Source organism: Rattus norvegicus, chromosome 18, assembly GCF_021556685.1.
Source record: "Rattus norvegicus strain SHRSP/BbbUtx chromosome 18, alternate assembly SHRSP_T2T, whole genome shotgun sequence".
In the NCBI taxonomy this organism is placed as follows: Eukaryota; Metazoa; Chordata; class Mammalia; order Rodentia; family Muridae; genus Rattus; species Rattus norvegicus.
In genome coordinates, this window is record NC_141551.1 from 15,325,170 (window position 1) to 15,348,956 (window position 23,787).

General features: G+C 48.5%; 1 protein-coding gene and 1 pseudogene across 4 annotated transcripts in view; one reads left to right on the top strand and one right to left on the bottom strand.

The window, feature by feature from the left end:
- The window catches only part of Mapre2 (microtubule-associated protein, RP/EB family, member 2), a 139,304-nt gene extending 117,367 nt beyond the window's left edge, over nucleotides 1-21,937 (top strand). For all 4 annotated transcript variants that reach the window (XM_087593468.1, XM_087593465.1, XM_087593466.1 and 1 more), the window contains 3 exon segments: nucleotides 6,454-6,593; nucleotides 11,936-12,094; nucleotides 20,434-21,937. In XM_087593468.1, the coding sequence (XP_087449594.1) occupies nucleotides 6,454-6,593; nucleotides 11,936-12,094; nucleotides 20,434-20,508 (374 nt within the window). In that variant the 3' untranslated portion in view covers nucleotides 20,509-21,937.
- On the bottom strand, nucleotides 18,821-19,218 carry LOC147999687 (A-kinase-interacting protein 1 pseudogene; annotated as a pseudogene).
- Nucleotides 21,938-23,787: the final 1,850 nt, after the last annotated feature.

Sequence of the window (23,787 nt, forward strand, 5' to 3'; positions counted from 1 at the left end):
GCCCATGGGGCCCCTCTCCTCATCCTCAGTCCAGCCCAGCTGCTTTCACCAGTTCTAGCCTTTTGTTTGATTTTAAAGCAAGTTCATTATCACAATTAAAAGACAAAACATGTGTGCCAAGGTGAAGGGGACCAGGAAGTGATGTCAGATTTCATCCACACATGATTAATCAGTGCATCCGTAAGGAATTGTCCTCCTGCTGTGTTTCAGCTGTCCTAAGGGGTTTTAATGAAGGAGGCTTGTGGGGGTGGAACAGGAGAGGAACGTCTCCCAAAGGAAGGAAGAGGTCAGTGGCTTTGTGTCGGGGCAGGGGATGCGTGTGCCCATACACTTGTGTTTAACACTAACGTCCTTGTCGTGATATTAGTGTCATGTAATTAGCTACTTTTCATTTATGATTTTGGTAAAAGGAGTCCAGCGGACTGTGAGAAGAGTTTCTAAAGTCTTCGAGAACTGTCCGGTAGAAGCAGAGACAACACTGCTCTCATTCGCCTCTTTCTCTCTCTCCCTTCTGAACTGACCCAGCCTCCTTTCTCCAAAATGCAGCATTTTCCATACACATCAAGCAAGCTACTAATTACAGACATTAGACACAGCGATGCTCTGACTTCATGAAGACACTGAATCAAGCCACTCACCCCTTTTTACAACTGTGGTTAAAATATCTTAGAATCATATTTATGCCCCAGATCCTAAAAGCATTCATTAAGATGGGACTGCTCAAAGACAGGCATTGTGAATCATGTCCATCTCCGGCGGGGAAATTTTTGAGAATTACAGGGACTTGGGCAGAGTTTATGTCCATTTTTCTCTGCTTCTGAACCCCCTTTTTATTTTGAAAGGGAAAATTAAGGGGGAGTAGAATAGCTTAAGGGCAGAACAGAGCTACTGCTGATTACAGTCTCAGGACGTCATGAAATGCAGCTCAAAAGGAACAGAAGTGTTTGATAGCTGTGAGGGAAAAAAAAACTGCGTCTAAACTGTAGTCAGAGTGACTGGCTGCACGGCCTTTAAAAGTCATAATGTTTTCCACATGTGCACCCTTGAAGCACAAGACCTGGGAAGACACAGCAGCAGAATCACTGACTGGGATAAGCGTTCGGGTTATGAAGAAGGCAGCCACCATTGAGGACCTGGCCTCTAAATCCAGGACTGGACACTAGACAAGGTGACCAGTCACTCGAGAAGATGGGAAAACAAAAATTAGCTTACATAACTGGATTATACCAACACTAATTTTACAGATACTGATAGCTGCGTTTTCTCGATAATATCCTTAGGGTGGTTGGTCCCAATAAATGAAAAAAAGATACCTGGCCCCAGAAGCTAGATATACTTTAGAGTGTGGATATTTAAAGTAAAAGAGAAGAAGGCACAATAAAGAAGCCAGGTATTCTGAGCTGAGCTGAGCTGAGCTGAGCTGAGCTGAGCTGAGCTGAGCTGAGCTGAGCTGAGCTGAGCTTGAAGGTACTACCTACTGTAGTCCTCGGTAAAGAAAGAATGACGTCAGTGAACAAGAAGAAGCCAAAGTTCACAGTTGTCTTCCTTTACATGTGGTGACCCTGGGTGTGTGACTTACATGAGAGTCTTTTATATGTGGTGACCCTGGGTGTGTGACTTACATGAGAGTCTTTTACATGTGGCGACTCTCTGGGTGTGTGACTTACATGAGAGTCTTTTACATGTGGCGTCTCTGGGTGTGTGACTTACATGAGAGCCTTTTACATGTGGTGACCCTGGGTGTGTGACTTACATGAGAGTCTTTTACATGTGGCGACTCTCTGGGTGTGTGACTTACATGAGAGCCTTTTACATGTGGTGACCCTGGGTGTGTGACTTACATGAGCGTCTTTTACATGTGGCGACTCTCTGGGTGTGTGACTTACATGAGAGTCTTTTATATGTGGCGACTCTCTGGGTGTGTGACTTACGTGAGTGTAAGTCTGTCCCTATCAGTCACAGCGTGTGATGTTTCAGGCACCCACTCCTGGAGGGGAGTATCATACTCCATCGTGTACATGAGGTGACGCTAAGACGTCCTTATTCTGTTCTCCCCCCCTGCTTTTTCATTAGGGGCGACACTTTCATTTCCATTGATTTCTCTCTATCTGCTTCTCTCCAAACAATCTAATCAGAATTGTAAAACCTCCTTCATTTGAAATATCCAATGCAAAGTTCTTTTGATCTGTTACCAGGGTTTTCCAGTGTGTGCTCCACTCCATGTCCTTCACGTGGGAGCTGTGCTTCTGTGCCCTCTGTGTGTGTGTGTGTGTGTGTGTGTGTGTGTGTGTGTGTAAGTATGTGAATGAATGAGTGTGACAGTATGTGAGAAAGAGCTTGTATGTGTTTAAGAGTGTGTGTGAGAGTGAGAAAAACAGTATGTGTGTGAATGTGTGTATGAATAAGAGTGTGACAGAGTATTGAGAAAGAGCTTGTATATGTTTAAGAATGTGTATGTGTGAATAAGTGTATGAATGAGTGTAGCAGAGTATTTGAGAGAGAGAGTGTGTGTGTGTGAGAGAGAGTGTGTGTGCATATGTATGTGAGAGAGAGAATATGTGTGTGTGTGAGAGAGAGAGAGTGTGTGAGTGTGGTGAGTGTGTGTGTGTGTGTGTGAGAGAGAGAGAGAGAGAAAGAGAGTGTGTGTGTGTGTGAGAGAGAGAGAGAGAGAAAGAGAGTGTGTGTGTGTGTGAGAGAGAGAGAGAGAGAAAGAGAGTGTGTGTGTGTGTGTGTGTGTGTGTGAGAGAGAGAGAGAGAGTGTGTGTGTGTGTGTGAGAGAGAGAGAGAATGTGTGTGTGTGTGTGTGTGTGTGTGTGTGTGTGTGTGTGTGTGTGTGTGTGTGTTGTGGAGCAGCTGACAACTCCAAGTCTGATCCTCATGCCTTCCTCTTTCTCATCTTGGGGATCTCTGAGGGAGACTAAGGGAGACTGATGTGGACCAGGGTGAAAACCCCGGTTCCTGGGTCCCAGCTGACCTTTGCAGTATGCAAGAAACCAGTGCTGTGTTAAGGCTGGGCCCATGGACTTGGAAAACCAGACTACTGAAAGGTTCTGCTGAGCTCTGGCCACAGTGAGGATATGTTTCCACAAGTAAAAGGCAGCTTAGCTACAGCCCCACGGCCACCAGCTCTGACCTCGCCCATGAGCCATGTGAAATATGTCACCCAGCGTCCCTTGCGATGGCTCTTCTCCTCTGTAGCCAACAGTTCAGTTTGTTTCAGTTTTTATTTGATGGTACCCTGTGGTCACAGTTAGTGGTAGCTTTGCGTAGACGACCTCTAACAACCTTCTCCCTCTTCCTGCTCTTTTCTCTTGGAACTGATGTCAAAATGTGAGGCCATGACTTCCTGGTAACCTGAGCTTAGTCACTGTCACCGGCCACATATTTTGATGACCTACTTAGGGAGAACTGCCTGGAGTGAGTATGTATGCACTCTCCTAGGAAGGACTTTCTGTGAGCAGAGGCCAGTGACAGAGAGATGGACAGCCCAGCACCAACCACCTGGCTCCTAACCCAGACATCAGCTGACTGCACTCACTCCATCAGTGGAGAGGCCAGATTCCACATGGAAAGAACCCCACATCGTAACTTAGGAAAGAGGCCTGGAAAGAAAATACAGGAAGGACCCAGCTGGGAGGCTGACACCCAAATGGTTTCTTTCTTGTTGGCTCTTCCAGTCTGTGACTTAGACATTGGCTTCAATACCTCAGAGCTTCCCGGGTGTCATCACTGATTCAGTGTCTCTGCTAGGTGTTCAGCAACTTGTGGCAGTGCCCAGAAGTCATCCGGGTCGGATGCTGTATTTGCTGTATTTATCAGTGGCAAACAGAACAGACAAGTCCCAGCCTCATGGGGTTACATGCAGTGGTGCAGCTGGTGCAGCCTCTGAGGAAAGAGTTCAAGGCACTGGGCCCTCCAGGGGATGTGACAGCACAAGCTGAGACCTGAAGGAAGGATGGAAGTCCTAGTTCCTCAAAGGAGACAGATCGGACATGAAAGGCAGAGGGGTACTGCATGCAGAGAAGATGTAGCCTATGGGCACGGCATCCCAGAACACTGGCTTGTTCCCAAGAAGGCCGAGAGCACCCCAAGCCCGGGGAATCTTAGGTGACTGTCACTCCACGAGAGGCTGCATCATCATCATTTTAGCAGTCCTTGCGCTTGGCTGCGGCAGACACTTGATACGGGTCTTTAGATAAGAAGCGCTGTTCTCTGTACCTTTCCATTGGACTTCCTAGCTATTAAAATGCCCATCTTGTTAAAATCAAAAAGGGCTGTGTCATTGCAGAAGTGTTCTTCCCTTCTGAAGAAGGGCTCCTGTTCCCTGCCTCCTCCTCCTCCATAGTCTGTTCTACAGCCAAAGGAGCCGTGCGGTAGAAATGAGAAGTCATTCTGAATTCTCTAGAATTCTGTATGGGCCTCTCCAGAGAAAAAGGTTCTCACAGCAGTTTGTCCATCCTAAGCAAGCCAAGTGCCCTGGTCCACTCTGTACGTAGGTGAGGTCTCTGGGCCCCACTGATCGCCCTTTTCAGAATACACACTGATTTAGGCCATTCACATCTAAAATAGGCTAAATACCTTTGGTAAACATTGGTATTTCCCTGTGCTCTTAAAGAAGATCCCTTTCCCCCTGTTGTAACAAAAGGGCATATTTTTTTTAAAGGCTGTGACATTGTTAAGACTTCCCAGAGGTGTGGATGACTCCTGTCTGTAACCAGTGACTCCAGGCACCTGAAGACACATCATATAAATTTTACAGCTTTTCTGTTGGCTACATTGTAATTAGGGTGTTGGTTGAAACTTGCAGCTGCTGTTACATGCCTGCCCTTATAATCCCTTGCCTCTGTCAGAAAGGCTGGAAACTGAAGTTGGAAACCACAGACCAAGTTTTTAATTGCCTGTTTATCTGTTTATCTAAAGTTGTTCCTTTACCAAAGGTATTTAGCCTAACATTTTACAAGCCACTGGGGTTGCTGACATAAGTGAGGCATGTTCTTTGCCCTCTAAGAACATTCTAGAAGGGGGAGGATGAGAGACCGTGGTGGAAATTTTAACTGGGCAGAGGGAACATACAGGAGATCCGTGTGGACAGGAGAACCAGAACTGTTGCCTGTCGGACTATGTTATAACAGAGCAAGAGGGCACATCCCAGGAGAGGCCCGGTTCTTTCCCCTAAGCACGGGAGCTTTCTTTCGTATATACCTAACTGCTTCTGTTTTGGCTCCAGAAGTTATTCCGATAGCTGTCCTGTGTTCTAGACAGTAAGTCCACTGCAGGTCAAGTGCCCGGTGGGTAAAGGCTTACCTGGAATAACAGTGCCATGATTAGGAACTTGGTGACCTTGCCACTTGGAAGGCCTCTCTCCTTACATGTCCTATCTCCCTCTCTCGTGCCTCGCACCTCGTAAGGAGCAGCTCTTGTGTTTCCTCCTTACTAGGGTACCACATATCTTCCTTCTAGCAGTTCCTCAGCTTTCCCTGGTGATGAGTTTATAAGCCCTTCACACCCCTCTCCTCCCTCCCCTCCTCGTGGCCTTCATGTTCTAAAACACTTCATAACTTACAGCCGTCATTCCTTATGTGAGGCAGACTGTCCCCTCCAAGGTGGTCCTTGTGCCCCTTGCCCTGAGCATCTTCGCATCTTGCCACAAGCTGTCCTGAGTTCACCTTCCTGGCTCTGCACTATCAGCAGATTTGCAAGAAGGTCCTGAGAAACCAAGAGTGGGCCTCAGGGTGCTCATTACCATGTAGATGTCCCCACCGCTGACCTTCCCTTACTGAAGCTATAGAGTGTACTAGAAGAGAAAGCATATACCTGCGTGCCAGTGTTTCTTCTTAAGTATGAGCCTGTCATGGGGCCTTGCTCTTAAAATAATAATTTTGGGATGACTAAAGAATGTTTTCTGTCATTTATTTTTAACCATTCATGTGTATGCGGTATGTGTTTACATGTTCATGTGTGGGAGCAAATGCATACATGCACCATAGAGGACAGAATATAACTTGGGGTGCTGGTCCTTGAATTCCCTCTTGCTTGACAGGGCTCTCAGCGTTTGTCACAGAGTGAGTCTGTCTCTACCTCCTGTCTCACAGTAGAGGCTATCACATCTGGCTTCAGAGAGGTTCTTGGGATTTGAACTTGGCTCCTCAGGCTTGGACAATAAGGATTGACTCACTGGGCCATCTCCACAGCACCCAAAGTCTTTCCTCTTCTCAGGTCCATGGTAGCTGTGCTCTGAGGCCTGGAGGGAAAGGGTTAACCGGCTCACTGGAGCAGCTGCTCTTGCCCGGGGACACTGGCTTTTGCTGAAGGGGAGGCTCTGACTGTATTGAGGAGGGGTTGGCACATTGCTTGTGGTTTTTAGGAAGCTCATTTTATATCATGCGTTTGCAGTGTGTCTGAAAACCTTCTTCAATGCTGGCTGTGTTCACACTGTACTCTGCTTGCTTCTAGGCGCGGCTAAGTCAAGTCCGGCCGCCAAGCCGGGATCTACACCTTCTCGTCCCTCGTCTGCCAAAAGGGCTTCGTCCAGCGGCTCTGCATCCAGATCTGACAAAGATTTAGAAACGCAGGTCATACAGCTCAACGAACAGGTACCTCACCTCCTCCACCCTTGTCTCTGGGAATAGTGCAGTGCGTGAGGGGTGAGGAGGTCACACCCGCAGGCCCTGGGGTAAGGGAGAGAAGCAAGACAGCCAGTGAGAAGAGGAGAACCTGCTCAGGAAGCTGGTGACGAGCAGTATTAGTCACAAAGCTTGACGCCAAACCTGAGGATGTGGAAGATGACACAGCCTGATGCAGGCCACCCTCCTGGCTCCCGGTTCCTCAGTGCCCATCCTGAACTGCAGGCCTAGCCTGCCCACTCCTGGCCAGTCTGAAAAGTGTTAGGCTGCCTTATAGTTCAGCTGACTCCCTCTCCATCCCTTCCTTTTTTTCAGCAGCTAGTGGATGAGCCCATCTTACGTAATAGAGACCATGCTTAATTCTGGCGGGGGGCCTAACAATAGCAAGATGGGCGACACCATCCCCTCATTTAAAGCTCTGACAGCAGTTACACACCAGAGCGCCAGACCTTGGTACTAAAGTTAAATAAAACACCAGTCCTCTACAGTGGCAGAAGTGGGGTGCCCAGGAGCCCTGAACGGCAGCTGTGTGTTAAGTATGCATTTCCTCTGACCTAATAGCCCCTTACAATTATGGTAAACCCATTGGCATCTCCAACCAAAACCTTAAGTATGGGAGTGGGATGTAGCTTTGTGGTAGAACACAGATCTGGCAAGCAAGAGGCCCTGGGTTTGATCCAAAAGCATAGGTATGTTTTCTAACTCGTAATGCCTAGTTTTCTTAATACAACTTAAGAATACTAAAACACTGGGCAGTGCTGTGCCCACGGTGGAAGCTGCCTGCTTCCCGTACCGGGGGCCCTGTTACTGTGAAGGAGTCTCTGACTTCTTAGGCTAGACCCAGAGGCTAGCTGGGTCTGTCCTAGTGACGAGTTTCCTGCTTGACAAGAGTCTGAAAAGTGTGCGTTTTCAGTCAGGAATTCGTTACAGAGGCGGACGGCTGCCTAACAAGGGCACTGCAAGCTGGTCGCATTAGCACTTGAGGTAAAATCTTAAGCCACCTTTGGGCTCTGATTGGGTAACTGTGGAATGTTCTGTTACCTGCTCATCTCCTATTGGAGCCGGAGGGTTTTCAGTAATGACTTCTACTCAGATTGAAAAAAAAAAAAAAAAAAAAAAAAGGCAGGAATGAGCCTCAGGCCACAAGATTATGACTCCACACAAATCCGCAGGGACCTGGTGAAAATCAAGCCTGAGTTCATCATAGTCTAGATCTGTACCCCTTCCCAGACCAACTTGAGTTTTTCTGCAGTCATTAGAAACTCATGCTCAGGGTTCCTATCACCGTCCCCACCCCCCACCCCCTTCTTCATAGTTTCCAGCCCGGTGGCCCAAATTCTGACCACGTGGAAACCTCCTGTCTGTTAGTCATGCCAGTGCCTTGTAGCCTACACTAGTCAGGCACTTCTCTTGGGGCTGGCTCTAAGCTCCATAAACTCTCAAATCACATGCAGAGGGTCTGTTTCCAAAAGGCCTTGTCCATTTTTAGGGCCACTGGAGAGGACAGAGGGACAGGAGAGGGGAATAGTCTACCTGTTGTCCTTCCCAAAGTACTGTCTGTTCCCCGTCCCAACACCTTGATGTTGAGAAGGTCGTACATGGGCTGGAGACATGGCTCAGGGGTTAAGAGCACTGACTGCTCTTCCAGAGGTCCTGAGTTCAATTCCCAGCAACCACATGGTGGCTCACAACCATCTGTAATGGGATCTGGTGCCCTCTTCTGGCCAGTAGGCATATATGCAGGCAGAAAGCTGTATGATGTATACATAATAAATAATTTAAAGAAAGAAAGAAGGAAGGAAGGAAAAGAGAAGGTCGTACATTCCTTCCTCCACCCCATCCATCAGAGGACAGGCGAGGGTACAGCTAGACCAGGCAGATACTTACTAAGGTCTGAGTCTGGGTGCCTAGCTTTGACGCCTCCAGGAGGAAGGCCCTGAGGCTAATGGGTAGCCACACAAGGGCCCCAGTGTTGGAACTGAGAGAACACAGGGAGAAGGAAAAGCCAAGTGGAAATGCACAGGCGGGGCCATGACTTACGGTGGTAATAGAGAAAGTGACAACTACCATAAACTTAGGGGATTTTCATTTGCTTGGCCCCGTTCCTTTCCTCAGGCAGTCTCCCGTGATATACTGCACACGCACACTGCACTACACAATTCCAGTGATAGCCGTGAATCAGAAGTGGCGGGAGGGAGATTGGGGATTCTTTCTGGTCAGGGGGTCAGCCAGCAGGAAGTGGATTATAGGCACTGCTGCCATGGCGCCCCTGGAAGGACACAGTCTGTGGACACGCTGGGGAGAGTTCAGAAACCTGTGGAAGGAAACCTCCCTTATGGGGCATTCGAATCCGACTTTTCTCAGCCTACGTCACCTACCCATCTGCTGTGACCTGTGAGGAGAGAGCCTGGCATTTGTCTCTTATGACACCTTCAAATGGAATTGAATCTGCCCCCTCATCTCTGGTCATTTAAAGTAACTACTGGCAAGATTTTTTTATTTTTATTTTTCGCTTTGTTGCCCAAACTGGTATTGAACTCACAGCAATTCTCCTGCCTCAGCCTCTTAAGTACCAGAATTACTGGTATGCACCATCATGCCCAGCTGCTGTCAGTGTTTAGGAGGGTGTTGACAGGTCCATACAACTTCCGGGAATGCCAGTCTGGCCTAGCTCAGGCTGGGTACCTCCACAGAAGCCACAGTGTGCTAGGTAAACCACTGGCACCCAGAGGCAAAGCCTGGGTGTTGGCAGTTAGCTGTGTGTCTGCCGTGATGAATGTAGATACCACCCCCATCCCATGTTTCAACACCTGGTTCCCAGCTGGCTGTGCTGTTAGGGGAGGTGCTGAGGCCTGGCTAGAAGAAGCAGGGTGCTGAACATGGTAGGCCTTGAAGGGTTTAGCCCAGCCCCACTTCTGGTCTGGGTCACTAGTGCCTAGCCAGCACCATGCAACAAGCAGCAACTGCTGGCTTCTACTGGCTTCTGATGTCACAAACCACGTCCTCTGCTACACCACTTGTGCCGTGATGCCCTCTGACTCCCGTACTGCAGGCCACAGTAACCCTCCCTTAAGTTGTATCTGTGGAAAGGCGCTAATGTCAGCCTCTGCTTGCTGTGAGGGAGCCACATGCTACAATCCTTCCACCTGACTCAGTGCAGAGCTGAGAGGGACCCTCTAGCTAAGTTCAGACACAGGGTCTAAAATGAAGGGAGTTTTCTTCGCTCTGAAGTGCAAGCTGGTTTACCTTGTACTTTTGCAAATGTGTAGTCTTAAAGGGAATGAAAATCCAGGGTTAACAAACTAACCCACTCGCCTTTGCAGGTAGCTATGAGGGCATCCTTGAGGTCTACATAGATCCCTGCATAGATCTCTTTAATAGATGCAGGGTGAAGGAGTGGCTCCATGGACCAAAGGCCCAACATATTAACACAGACACCACACACACACACACACACACACACACACAAGAATGTCCAGAATTATATATGTGTGTGTGTGTTTGTGTGTGTGTTTGTATGTATGTATGTATATATGTATGTATGTATGTATGTATACACAAACCTCACCTAAAGAAAACCATGAGCTTCATTTCTTCCCCAGTGTCTGGGTGCCAGACCTTCGTCAGCCTTCAGCACCCACAGCTTCTTTTCATCCCAGAAATTTCCTGTGACCCAAGGTTTATAGGACCATAAAAGGGTACACAAGTCAAATTAACTGATAATAAATCATAACAAATTTTTATTTTAAGATAGTCCTTTGGAGTTAGCGTGGTGGCACACACTTTGAATCTCGGGACTCAAAAGGCAGAGGCAGGTGGATCTCAGTGGGTTCCAGGCCAGACAGGACTCTGTCTCAAAAGCAAAGGCAAGCAAATTTGCACACTAAGTACCTGGCGTTTCTTCATCTAACAGTATGACATTTGCTAAGGTGCGACAGTGTTCCTTTTCTGTAATTAGACCACCATGCTTCTGTTGGAACAGTGTTTGCAGTGCAAGTGCCACCATCCGTGACTGAGTTGAGGCATCTCCTTATGTGGCATGACAGCATGCGCAGTGCGAAGCCTCAGCGTTCAGAGCCAAAGCTTCAGTGACGTCGTGTGGTGTGGCACAGGGGCGCTCTGCCCGTAGCACCTCCCCTCCATTGTGCATTTGATTTCTAATAAATTTTAATTGTGAACACCACAGACTTTTACTATTGCCAGATATTTTTGGTAAGCCCCCCCGCCACATGCACATTCAGTTACATAACCCAGTGTAGGGTCATGACCCACCACTTAGAATTTTTGCTCTACACAAATGTAAACAAAAGTATTTCGAAAGAGGAGGTTCTCGGGGATGAGAAACGGCATAGTTTGGACCTGTGTGTGTCTGTCCGAGAATCGCATCCTAAGAGTTGAAAGTCAATAGCTCCTCCCCATCCCCACCCCCATGCCTTCTTCAGGACTGACACCACCCAAATGTGGTCCTGCCTTGGTCGTTGGCCCAGAACTATAAGTTAGAAATTTCATAATTCCAGAAAGTCCCTAAACCCACCCTGCCCTTCCAGCAAGAACACAGAGCCAGAGCTGGACAATTGGACACAGATTGGCACAGCTAGCCTTCCACCCCTGCCCCATCTGTGTGCACCGAGATCTCCCCTCACTATGGACAGCGTGTGTCTGCTCTGTCTCGGCATCTGAGGAGTGGCTTTTAACACCCGTGACTGGAAGAAAGAAGAGGTCATTTAAAAAAACACATGACTCTCTTACCGTCCTTCTCGGTAGACTATGACAGTGCTTAGAGTCCGTTTGGGATGCTGTACCCTAAGCTGGATGTTGTGTGAGCAACAGAATTTTCCTTCTTACCATTGGTGGCAGTGAGATCTAATATCAAGATGTCAGCAGATCAGTTGTGTGGCCAGGCCCCGGTCTTCATGGTCTTCCCATGCTGGGAAGGATCCCTAAAGTGTCTTTCTTACACAGATCTCATTCATGTCTCAAAGGCCCTCCCTGGGACACCATCACATTGTAGGGTTCTACCATAAGACATTGTAGAGAGAGACAGACACCCTGGATCATAGCAACAAGATGTGGTCCAGCACATATAACCAGGAGAGGAAAGGCTTGTGTAAGCCCAGGTACAGCTATGCAGGTTTATATAATAAATACTCTGGTAGCAAGTAATCCACATGCTCCTGAGACTGGCTGCCAGGCCTGTTGCTTGTCTCTTACACTTGTCTGTGTCCAACCCCCCATGTTTCCTGTCATATGCAGACGTAGCTGGTTGCATATTTCTTACTCTACCTGGGGGGTTCCTTCTCTGCCTTTTGCAGGTTCATTCACTGAAACTCGCCCTGGAAGGTGTGGAGAAAGAGAGGGATTTCTACTTCGGGAAGTTGCGAGAGATTGAGCTGCTATGCCAGGAACATGGGCAGGAAAACGATGACCTCGTGCAGCGACTAATGGAAGTGCTGTATGCTTCCGACGAACAGGTGGGTGTGCGAAGCCCCCGGCTCCCGAGTTCTGAAGCCACCCCTGCTCGAAGTGCAGCTCACCCAGCCATCTTTTTTTTTTTTTTAAGGTTTTTATTTTTTTAGGTTTTTTTTTTTCATCTTTATTAGATTGGATATTTCTTATTTACATTTCAATTGTTATTCCCTTTCCCGGTTTCCAGGCCAACATCCCCTAATCCCTCCCCCTCCCCTTCTCTATGGGTGTTACCCTCCCCATCCTCCCTCCCCTTACTGCCCTCCCCTCAACAATCCCATTCACTGGGGGTTCAGTCTTAGCAGGACCCAGGGCTTCCCCTTCCACTGGTGCTCTTACTAGGATATTCATTGCTACCTATGAGGTTGGAGCCCAGGGTCAGTCCACGTATAGTCTTTGGGTAGTGGCTTAGTCCCTGGAAGCTCTGGTTACTTGGCATTGTTGTTCATAAGGGGTCTCGAGCCCCTTCGAGCTCTTCCAGTTCTTTCTCTGATTCCTTCAACGGGGGTCCCGTTCTCAGTTCAGTGGTTTGCTGCTGGCTTTCGCCTCTGTATTTGCTGTATTCTGGCTGTGTCTCTCAGGAGAGATCTACATCCGGCTCCTGTCAGCCTGCACTTCTTTGCTTCATCCATCTTATCTAGTTTTCACGAGGCATCTTAAATCCTTCCCTGGGGTCTTGGTGATGTTACAACCTAGCTGGCAGCCTTGGTGGTCCCAGAGAAACAAATGTGCTTGTCATCTGCCGTGCCTGTGAGATATGCATCCACCAGTTAATTCGGGAGGAGTTGGGTAGAGATGGAGACCGGAGCTAAAACACACAGCCAGACCCCAATAGCTCTTCAGCTTGAGCAAATGGGCAGTAAGAGTTGTGTGAGGATCTGTTTTCTGAGAATGGTTGAGCGAGAAGACAATTTTCCTGACCCCATGAGCCACATGGCCGTCTATTTTGTTACATACAGACTTCTTTGTAGGCAGGCCCTGCCACTGAGCACGAGTGTGGGGGAAGAGCCCGGGTATACCTTTGTGAAGGTAATAAATGTGTGCTGGGTATGGTGGAGCAGGCAGGAGTATCAAGAATACAAAGTGAATCCGGGGCTATCCTGGGCTACATGAGACCTTGTTTTGTTTTGTTTTGTTTTGTTTTGTTTTAAAAAATGGAAACCAGGCTTAGTGGCGTGTGCCTTTAATCCTAGAATCTGGGAGACTGAGGCAGGTAGATCTCTGTGAGTTCAAGGCCAGCCTGGTCTACATAGCAAGTTCCAGGCCAGCCAGGCAACATAATGAGACCCTAATGAGACCCTGTCTCAAAAAAACAAACAAACAAAAACAAACAAAAACAAACAAACAAAAACAGCACAACAAAAGGAAAAGTAAGGAGAGGGGAAGGAAGAGGAAGAGAAAGGGAAGAGTGGAGGATCGGGAAGAACAAGCTGGGGTCAGGAAGGACACTGTGACTGGCAGTTGACAGGCAGATAGAGAAACACAGCCAAGTCAGTGCAGTCTGTGTGCAGGAGGGCAGAGCCCGGCCTAAGGAGACATGAGAGACCTACTGAAGCTTCTCCTTCTTCAGAGCTGGGCTTGGGAAGGCAAAATCCAGGGCTGGGGGTCAAGCTTCTCCTTAGCCTAGGTCAAAGCTGGTGCCGTGTTTGGCTCTCTGACCCAGAGGCTTGTAGGTGCTCAGAGGGAACTACGGGAGAGTCACGTGTGCTAGTGTTCCCACAGAGCATAGTGAGCCACCAGAAAGTTTATTTTCTTATTCCAGCCAAGGGCAGATGTTTGCTCCACGTGTGCCTAAAAATTCCAACGTTGAACCTTCCATTCGCTACAGGAGCTTCCCGTGCTTGGGAACTTCCGTCGGCCACAGGGAGCTGTGCCATGCTTGGGACCTCCCCACTATTGCTTTTTTTGTCCTCTCAAATTGTTTTTGGTAACTTCTTGGTTACTAGTAGCTCAAAGTGTGGCTTTCAAAACCTTGGAACTCTGTCTAGTTAAATCCCGAAGCCATGATGTCACCAGATGTGGCTGTCAGCATGGAGGCTGGTTTGTAGTGTGCCTGTGACCATTGTGGATGTACTGAGGTACGCCTCAGTTGCAGTGGCTGCCTCTTAAAGCTTGCTTGAAATGACGTCAAATGAGTACGTCACATGATGCTGAGTGTATGTGGCTGCCGTCCGTGCTGGTGGGTACTCCCAGGAGCAAGGCCCACCTGCTTGCTTAGATCTTCCCTGCAGTGCCCTCGTGGCAGAAAGGAAACCTTACTGAAAGCCAGAGCTGATCCCAAGAGGGAGGAGGCCTGGTCCTGGAATGTGTGAATCGTGTGACCCAGTTGAATTGCTGGCTGCAGATAGGCAGGTGAGCATGGGCAAGAACTTCACTCTCCTCCAGTGAGTGGTTTGAGGAGACCCTGCCTGGATCTCTTTCCGCTCTTCCAGTTCCCCACACACAGGGTAACTTGCCACCCACTAGACCCACAGAAGGGTTCTTGTACTGTGGGCATGGTTACAGAGCATGTGGTCCAGGAGCCATCGGACATAAAGCTGCATCAGTTAAGGTCCAGTGGGTTCCATAGACCCCGTCTCACGTACTGGAGTCTGAGGCTGACACCTGCATCCCTGGGCTTTATGTTTAACACTTTAGCAGATGCTTTAATTCCCTTGAGAATCTTATCAAGTACATATTGTCCTGTCTTCTAGATAAAGGGAACGAGACAGAAAAGAGCATTGGTACTTTGTAAGCAGCTAGAGTCTGAACCCGAGCTCTTTCTCCCATCTCTGTTTCGGGCGGGGCGGGGGGAGTTTAGTTCTGAAGATCAAACTCAGTCTTGTGCATGCCCGGAACAGGCTTTACCACTGTGAAGCCTTAGCCCTCGGATTATCACCACGTGAAGAGAAATGTGTTAAGGAAGAGAGACGAGGCCATGGACACACCCACTTAACTATCTCACAGCCAGGAAGAGGTTAGAGGAACCGATATTATCCAGAAGGAACATAGACTTCAGCCCTGTGTGTGGCTGAAGCTGTGTCTTCACATGCAGCCCCTGGCTTAGGGTTCCAGTTCAGGATACATTACACTGTAACTCTGTCTGGAAAATTCCCTTGAGATAACAGGCTCCGAAATTCCCAAGGGGAATAAGGCGCAACAAGGCATTTGATCCACAGTGTACAAGGAGTCCTTGCTGCAAGTGTGATGTGGCCTAAGACCAAGGTTTCTAGACCTTGCTTCTACAGTAAGAAAGGGAAGATGTGTGTGCAGACAGCATGCCAGATGGGTGTGTGCCATGCTGTGCACAAGCACACATGTGAGGTGAGCACCGGCCCGCTCTCCATTCTACTTCCCTGCTAAAGGCTCAAGGAGTTATCCAAGAAACCTTGGAGTCTTTAAGCATCACATTCATCCCTGAGGTGCACGGGTCCTGCTTCCATGGGGCTGCCCTGAAGCACAATCAGCGCTAGAAGGAGTGTGTCTACAGAAGAGGCTGCCTACCTGTAGGGCCTCCCTCTGGAAATGCATGCTCAGTGGTCTCCGTGTCATCCCATGCTCCCCCACAGCCCTCAGATCCTCCTTTTGTCCCACTGTGTTTGTCCCAATGCTATGTCCTGTGTCCAGTGGGTGGTGGGCAGGTCTGTGCTGCTGTGTGGGTCTGAAGAGTAGGGAGTCCAGAAAAAAAGCCTGTATATTGCTTGAGGCTCTTAGCATGAGGACGTGTGACCACCTGAGATGACAGAGGTTGCTGGCTGGCTGGCTGGCTGGCTTTCCCAGAGGGGAAGATGGGCTGAGAATCAAAGTGGATTACATGTGTGCTCTTCAACTAAACTGTCTGAACATGGCTTGATTTCCTAGGAATGTTTGCTAAGGGATCTTCCTTTTATTTTATTTATTTATTTTTGCTGGTGACTAGTCACTGACTCATAGAGTCAAGCAAATCCCAGAATATGACGTATAGATGTAAACCTCCAGCTTAGAGCGGTGATCAGGTTATTCAGCTTTGAAGTGTAGAAGCCTGGTGGAAGTTTCCAGAACAGATCTCCAGCCAGGCGTACAGTGCCTCTTTACCATCCTTAGTTTATCCCCCACTTCTGTAACTCGGGCCCTAGGTGTCTTGGCTTAAACACTGGCTGCCTGCCTGCTACCTGTGGGTCCTCTTAGCAGAGGTAGACCAGCTAGCCGAGGTAGACCAGCTAGCCGAGGTAGACCAGCTAGCCAAGGTAGACCAGCTAGCCGAGGTAGACCAGCTAGCCGAGGTAGACAACCAGCTAGCCGAGGTAAACCAGCTGACAAACGGTTGCTCATTTCCTGAAGTACTGTCATGGACGCCACTGTTACAGTGAACTGAAGACTTTCTCCTCAGAACTTTTTTGAGACAGTCAGCCACTGGGGAATCTGTGCACTGGCCTTAAAATACTACTTATCTAGAGATAGATACAGCTGCTACCTCAGAGGAACTCACAGACCTAAGGAAGGAGACAGCCAGGGACTCAGCTGACTGGAAAATGTGTCAGATCGTGATAAGTGTGACAACAGAGACATAAATAACTTGTGTGGGACACACACCGTGGCCTGGAGACCCCAACAGACGTCACTGTAAAGATGGCATTCGGGTTGGAAGTTGACATGGGACTGGGGACATGAGCAGTGAGAGTCAAGATGGGTGAGAAAAGAGCAGCCAACCGTGGCTGGCACCACACGGGGGGATGAGGCTAAGTGTCTCCCCTTTAGGGATCAGGAACATCAGCTTCTGGTGACCTCTGGCCTCGTTTTTCATCCACCATGGCCAAGATCATCCTTTGACACTCTCTCCAATCTGCCTCTCTTTCTGGTGGGTAGAGTAAAAGTGAAGAATAGTAACAGTGCTCACAGCGAGGCATTTAGAAAAGTACGGGGTTGCCATGGAAACATCAGTACTCATCTGGTGCTGTACCAGCCAGTATGTCAGTCCTGTGCTCAGCACAGGTTTTGCCTCGCTACCACTGGGGGGTGGGGGGGGGAGCTGTACTGCATCCTGAGGGTCCTAAGTCAACTTGTGCCATGCATTAGCAAAGCAGCTCTGGGCATGTTTGCTGTTTACACCAGGGTTGCCTGATCAGCATGTGCTGAGAGGGGCAGTCTCTGTAGGTGTGGCATCACCAAGTTTCCCATGGCTGGCACTTCAGCCTGGTGTGTGGGGGAAACTGCTTTCTTCAGCTGGAGACTGCAGCGCTACCTCCTGTTCAACCTGGACCTGAGGAGAGAGGTCCTGACTAGTGGTGAGGAACAAGGCCACACAAGCAGCTGAGGAGGGCACAGTATGAAAGACAGTATGGCAGCCTGGGAGCTTAGGATGAGTAAGTCAGCATCCCCATCGTGTTGGGGGCTACAGTGTGGGAGAAGCAAGAACGAAAGATGGCAGCTTAACCAGGGGAGCAGGGGCCATTAATACGGAAACGGGGTTAGGCAGAGAGACTTCCAAAAGTATGTTTTCATGTGGGAAATGGACCCTGGACCCTCCCACATTCCCCTGGAGCACAGGACTCCTGTTCTGACTGAAGCCAGCACCTGCTTTCTGATCTGTGACTGTCCACACTGCCAGTTCCCCCTGATAGTGCCACTGTTGGCCAAGGCTGAGAAGGCTACTGCCCCACATATCGAACAGTAGGCAAAGCAGCTGGCAGAAGATGCTGTTAAATGAGCAGCCAGAGCAAAGCCCTGGGCCCTGGCATGAGAGTGGGGATGAGAGAGAGCAGGATATTTACCCAGACCTTCCAAAGATGGGACAGTTGTAGGAGGTGACAATGATACGGTCATAAGCATAGCCAGGGCTCACGTAGACCAAATCATGTGGCCGTTGACCAAGAGCCAATAAAGGGCAATGCTAGAATCAGCCTCAGGTCTTCAGTTTTATGTCACTTTCACCTGCTGTAGAAAGGGCGACTGTCTATTAATTATTTGCACATTTGAAACATATCCCAAAGCGTTCTCACACTAAGAAATTACAGTCACAGCTCATACTTACCATATTGACAAGAAAAACATGCACCTAAGCAAGTTACCAGTTTTAACTTACCTGTTCCTCTGTTAGATGAGATGAGTGCAGTGTTGAATGATCAGTGAAATACACGCTAAACTTGTTACGTGAGTAGAGTGGTTGCACTATAAGCCCAGAGTCTCACAGGTCACAAATTGCAGAGCTGGGCAGAGAACGCTACAGTCACTGCACATAACCTTAACATTGTATGGTCTCTGAGAAAAGGCCATACAGTCTTGGCTGGTAGTTTGTCTTGGGCACCCATTCTGGAATCCAATTTCCTCTTGACGTGGCATGTGTTGAACGTTGTAGGGAATGAGAGGCAATTCAGTTGAACAAGGCTACCTACCTCAAGAACCTCAGGCTTCTTGCAGAAGGCAGAGGGAAGATGCAGGTCTGACACAGGGAGATGGTGAGGCCCTGCCTGAATTGGATCTTTGTTTCCAATCTCTCCCTTTAATACCATAATGAATGCGTACTTGGAAAGCCAGCAGTGAAAGATGTTCAGAAAGCACCATTACGTTACTATTTTCAGGCACACAAAGATGGGGGATGTCTATAATTCCAGGTCAGAATGAGCTTGAAAGAGATAGACTCCAGTTCAGAAAGGCCGGCCCACTATCTATCCAGCATTAAAACCAGGATTAACGCATCATTATTAAGACAGTTATAGGGTGGTTTCATTCTCTTTCCTCCTTGAAGACTGAAATGACAGCAGTAATGGCCAGCATCATGCTGGGAACACCAAGTCCACACCTTGCCCCGAGTCAACTGCAGCCACATGTGTCTTCTTGGTTAAGGCACTTGAGCCCACAGTGACAGAATAGGTCCCTGGATATACTTCTGTGTAGAGGTCCTTAGAGATGTTCCCAGTAGGCCAAGATGACTCTCGAGAATGCTCTGATGCTTAAAAGAGGCTTCCTGGACCAACAGATGTCTCTCCTCCCGTTTCTTTGTTCTGTGCCCTGTGTCTGAGTACATGTGTATCTCCAGAGACTTCCTTCTGTGACAGCGGTAGACATGGGTTGCCCCTCCTTCCTCTGGCATAGACCAGTAGTATTTCCCACACTGGCGTGAAGTAGAGTCCACGAATTCAGCCATTGTTCTGAAGGAAGCACTAAGGGTTGGACGCCTTCTCTCTGAAGCGTAGGCAGGAGTTCAAGGCCAGCCTGGGCTATATGAGACCATGTTAAAAATGAGTCAAGGCAGTTCCCAAACGACCTTTCCACTTTTTGCTGGGATGCATTGCATCTTTGGGACGTGAGAGGCTTTCTCCCGCCCAGTGGAGGCCGAGAATGACTAGATCCTAATTGGATCCTAACTAGCTTGCCGTGGCCTACAGGAAATGACCACATAGGAAGAGGATGGGCTTGGCGGACCCGGAGTCCGTGTGTCACATGTCCGAATGCATGCAGGGCTGCTTCTTGAAGTCCTGAGCCATTCCTGAGGGGCAGTTAGCTACTCTTAGTTTGCCTCACCCTTTCTGCTTGGGTGGTAAAGAACTAATTATTCTTTTTGACAAAAGTTGAGGCTGAGACGATGCCTGTGATCTGCTTCACTGAATAAATAGGACGAGTGGAGCTAAGTGAAGGAAAGCTGATCCTGTCTTCTTCCCAGTCAGGAGCAGAAAGTAAGCAGATAGGCCCTCACACACCCTAAAGATGCATGGCAAGGTCCTGGAGGCAGAGCTTCTAACACAGGGCCGGAAGGGGCCTCTTTGCCTACAGCAGCCTGTGAAATGCGTTCTCTCCCCTTCCTTCCCCTCAGAAACTAACAAGTTGCTTCTCTGGTGTCTTCAGTCTGCCTCATATCGGTGTTAGGTGACAGAAAGCGTCTTCACAAAGACACCACCCAGGCATGATGAATGACAGCATCAGAGGGAACAGGAAATAGGTCAGAAGCAATGCATGATGGGCTGTTGGGGAGGGACAGCCTTCCTACACATCTGCAGAGGCCTGGGGTCCTGTTTGAGGCATCTTTGTAGTTACAGGCTGTGGAGTGGCTGTGTCTGGCTTATCCATCAGCTCTTACTGGGGAGAGCAAAGTGTACAACTTGTCCTGCGAAAGGTTTCCTGGGAAAACAGTCGGCAGAAGAAATGAGTTCTTAACACCTGGTGCTTGTGCTTTGCAGAGGGGTCCTCCTTGGATGGCACTGGGATGTGACGGTGTCCCTGTGTCTGGGGCTGACACCCGGAAGCTGGGAAACATTTGCGTGTTGAGTCGTGCCTGAGACTGGCGAACCCCAGAACTCGGTGTTCAGCTGATTGATGCTGATTAGGCCTGACACCTCACAGGGCCTGAAAGGGAACCAGTTTAGCTAAAAACTTCTCCCCTATCCCTCAGGAGGGCCAAACAGAGGAGCCGGAAGTGGAGGAGCAAACCCATGACCAACAGCCCCAGCAGCAGGAAGAGTACTGAGCCATCTTGTCCGCTCTTGACGATTCCATCCTGCGTGGGGACTTTTCTTCTGGAGAATTGCAACGCGTGTGGCCTGGAGCGCAGTAGAAACCAGCTGTTCCCAACCTGTTCCCATCGACAGTGATCTTGCACCCTCCAGCCATTGCTCTTGGTTCCCACTTCTCTGCCAAGACGCGTTAGCAGATGGCTATTCTGGTCAGCTCCCTGCCAGGTCATAGGCTCACCTTCAACTTCACCACCTGGCTGCTTGAGACTGGTTCTGCTCCTCCCTCATAACTATTTCCCACCCCAACACCACCACCACCACCATCACCACCACCACCACCCCTTTTTATCCTGGTGTGAAACAATGGTAATTTGATATATGGTATTTATATTGGCATTTTTCAACCCAGTGTCAGTAGGTGTCACGCGCATTTGTGGTGCTTTGATGTTTGCGAGTCTAACCTCCTCTCATAAATTTGGTCAGATGATTAATTGGAACAAAGGGAAACAGATATTTGATATGAAAGCCATATGACAGTAGCTTGTGTCATGGGGAAAACAGTTTTCTCCCTCTACTCACAACACTAAAGGGAAAAAATGGATTCAGAACTATGACTTCAGGGCCCAGCAGTGTTGATAGAGCAGCATATTAGACAACCACACAGTCGTTAGTTTTCAGACATTCGCTCCACAGACAATACCATCTCAGCTCTGCCCTTGCTCTGTGTGTCCCTGCCTCCCCCCTCTCCCCCGGTTCTCCTGTTATTTTCTTTCTCAGGGTCCTTTCTTTGGTGGGGGGTCCACTCCCCAAAAGATGTTGTCATTGGCAATCCGCAGTTGCAAAGGGGGTAGGGTGGTCTCAGAAGGCACAAGGCTTCCTGCCTCATCCCTCTTTTCTCCTCGTAAGGGCTTCAACCCAAGTCCTCCAGTTCACATTTAAGGAATCCATACTAGAGGGGAACTTGAGGGAGCGTACCCTACACGCCAGCCTTCACTCGGTGCTGGCTGCCAGGGTTGGAAACGAAGACTTGATCGATAGCAAGGGAGAAGAGTGGCCACACACAAAAATGCCAATGACCCCCATCACCTTCTGGAGTGAGGACTCCACCCTCTCTGCAACAAGGGGCCCTCCTTGTCACTGACATTTGCTAAACCACAGCAATTCATAAACGGGAAACATTAGTGAATTGAAAGCATTCCTTGTTTTTAACTAATATTTGCACATTTTCTTAGTCTCCTTCCTGATGGTCACCTGTCCTCCCCTCTTGACAGATGGCATTCTTTCCCAACTCCCTCCGTTTTATTCGATTTTAGCTTTAGGTTTGCTGTCCCTTGTCATATGGCCAGCAAGTGCAGAAAAAAAACAAGAAACAAATGTGCCCACCCCACCTTCCACTTAAAAAAAAAAAGTCTCAAAATAAATTTCTGAATTATGCATCATAAAGCTTTGAAATTTCTTTATTAATTGATGGGATACTAACCTTAAATCCTAGCGCTGAAGCTTTCCACCAAGAGAAAGCTTTGCAAAATAAACCTTCGCGGCAGCGTAGTATATAACTGAGGCCCATGTGGAAAAGATGGCTTGTATTTTTGAAATGATCACGACACACTGTGCAGAAGCGGACAGTTGTTCCATGGCGTCTGGTTCTCCTTCCTTCTCTCTCCTGCTCACTCAGCCCTGCAGCGCAGCGCATCTCTCTGAGGCTGGAAAGCCTCGCCCCTCGCAGTGACGTCCTCCCACGCCTGGCCGCGGTAGTGGCTGTGCTCCACGCAGCAGCGTCAGGCCTCGTGGTTTGCTGCTCTCCTGAGCCTTCTTTATTCACTCGCTTTGTTTTTGGCTTTTCAATGGCTATTCTAAAGAGGTACAATGAGCAGCTATTCACAGACCCCTGGGTGGTTCCCGAACCTGCCCAGGACGTCTTAGCACCCAGGGCTGGGGGATTCATGGCCACACTCCTGAGTGGGTACCGGGAATCGGGATGCGTCAGGATCTTTCATCTCCCAGTGCCTCTCGCTGGAAGCACTCTTCCTTTCCACCTCCCTGGACTACTAAGCTGGAGACCTACTGGCCACATGTCTGAAAAGACTGCTCCCCAGCTGGTGTACTCCATTCTCCTTCCTAGTGGCTCACGCCAGACCATTCATCCACTCCTGTCCGTGTGCCCATCGTACATATCTGGTGAAGTGCTATGTCCCAGATGGTGCCATGGATGCTTTGGGGAACCCTTCGCAGTTATTTCCACCCCTGCCTCTGGGCACCCACCACTCATGGATGGCGGAACATCCATTGTCTTATCTCGGCATTCAGGGGACACAGTCCTCTAAGCCCCAGCCCAGCCATCGAACATCACACTGGGTCCAGAGGCATCCCAGCATGGGTCCCTGCTCCTCCCTCTCAAGAAGTTGGTTTTTTTTTTTCCTCAGTTTCCCCGCACCCACTGTTGGCTGGAAGGGCTTCCATTACCACTGTCAGATTGGAAGTGATTGAAGCAGGGGATGAAGAGAGAGCTCACATCCTAAGTATAGAGAAGCAGGACAAAAAAAAAAAAAAAAAAAAAAAAAAAAAAAAAAAAAAACGTTCAAAAGACAAACACCCTGTTGAACTGAGAGAAGTAAACTCCAAAAGGGAACCAAGATTTCCTCCCTTTCCTGGTGTTTCCATTATTCCGTTAAGGTTTAATATGCATTCAGATTACTTTACTAAATAGTACACCATAAAGCTTTTGTTATATATTAAATGTAAACTGAAAGGAATGTAAACATATGTATTGTTAATTATAAATATCGATAAGTAATGGCATACTAGATGAAGAGGTCTTATTCAGACGCATCACATTCATTTTACATTGCCCACCTATTGTCGCATGATAGGATAGCTTTTTGTCTCTGAATATGTGAATAACTTGACTTGCGTTGACCTTTTTACATATTTAATAAAAAAATATATGTTAAAATCTGCCTAGACTTACAGATTCTTACATTCTTATCAGAACAAGTTGTCTTTCCAGGGAGCACATGTCTGTGTAACAGAATGTCTGTGTGGATTCACAGATCAATCCATACTCTGTTGCTGACTGACACAGGGAAGGGAGGGTGTCTTCATTTGTGTTCACGGATAAGTAAGTATAGATTCTTACCTGAAATCAAATGTAACAGCTGTAATACCTTAGAATTTACGGTTGTTACAATTTCGCCAAGTGTCCTAGTTAAGGTTACTGTTATGGTGAACACCATGACCAAAAGCAACTTGGAGAGGAAAGGCTTTATTTGGCTTACAAATCCTGAATCAGATTC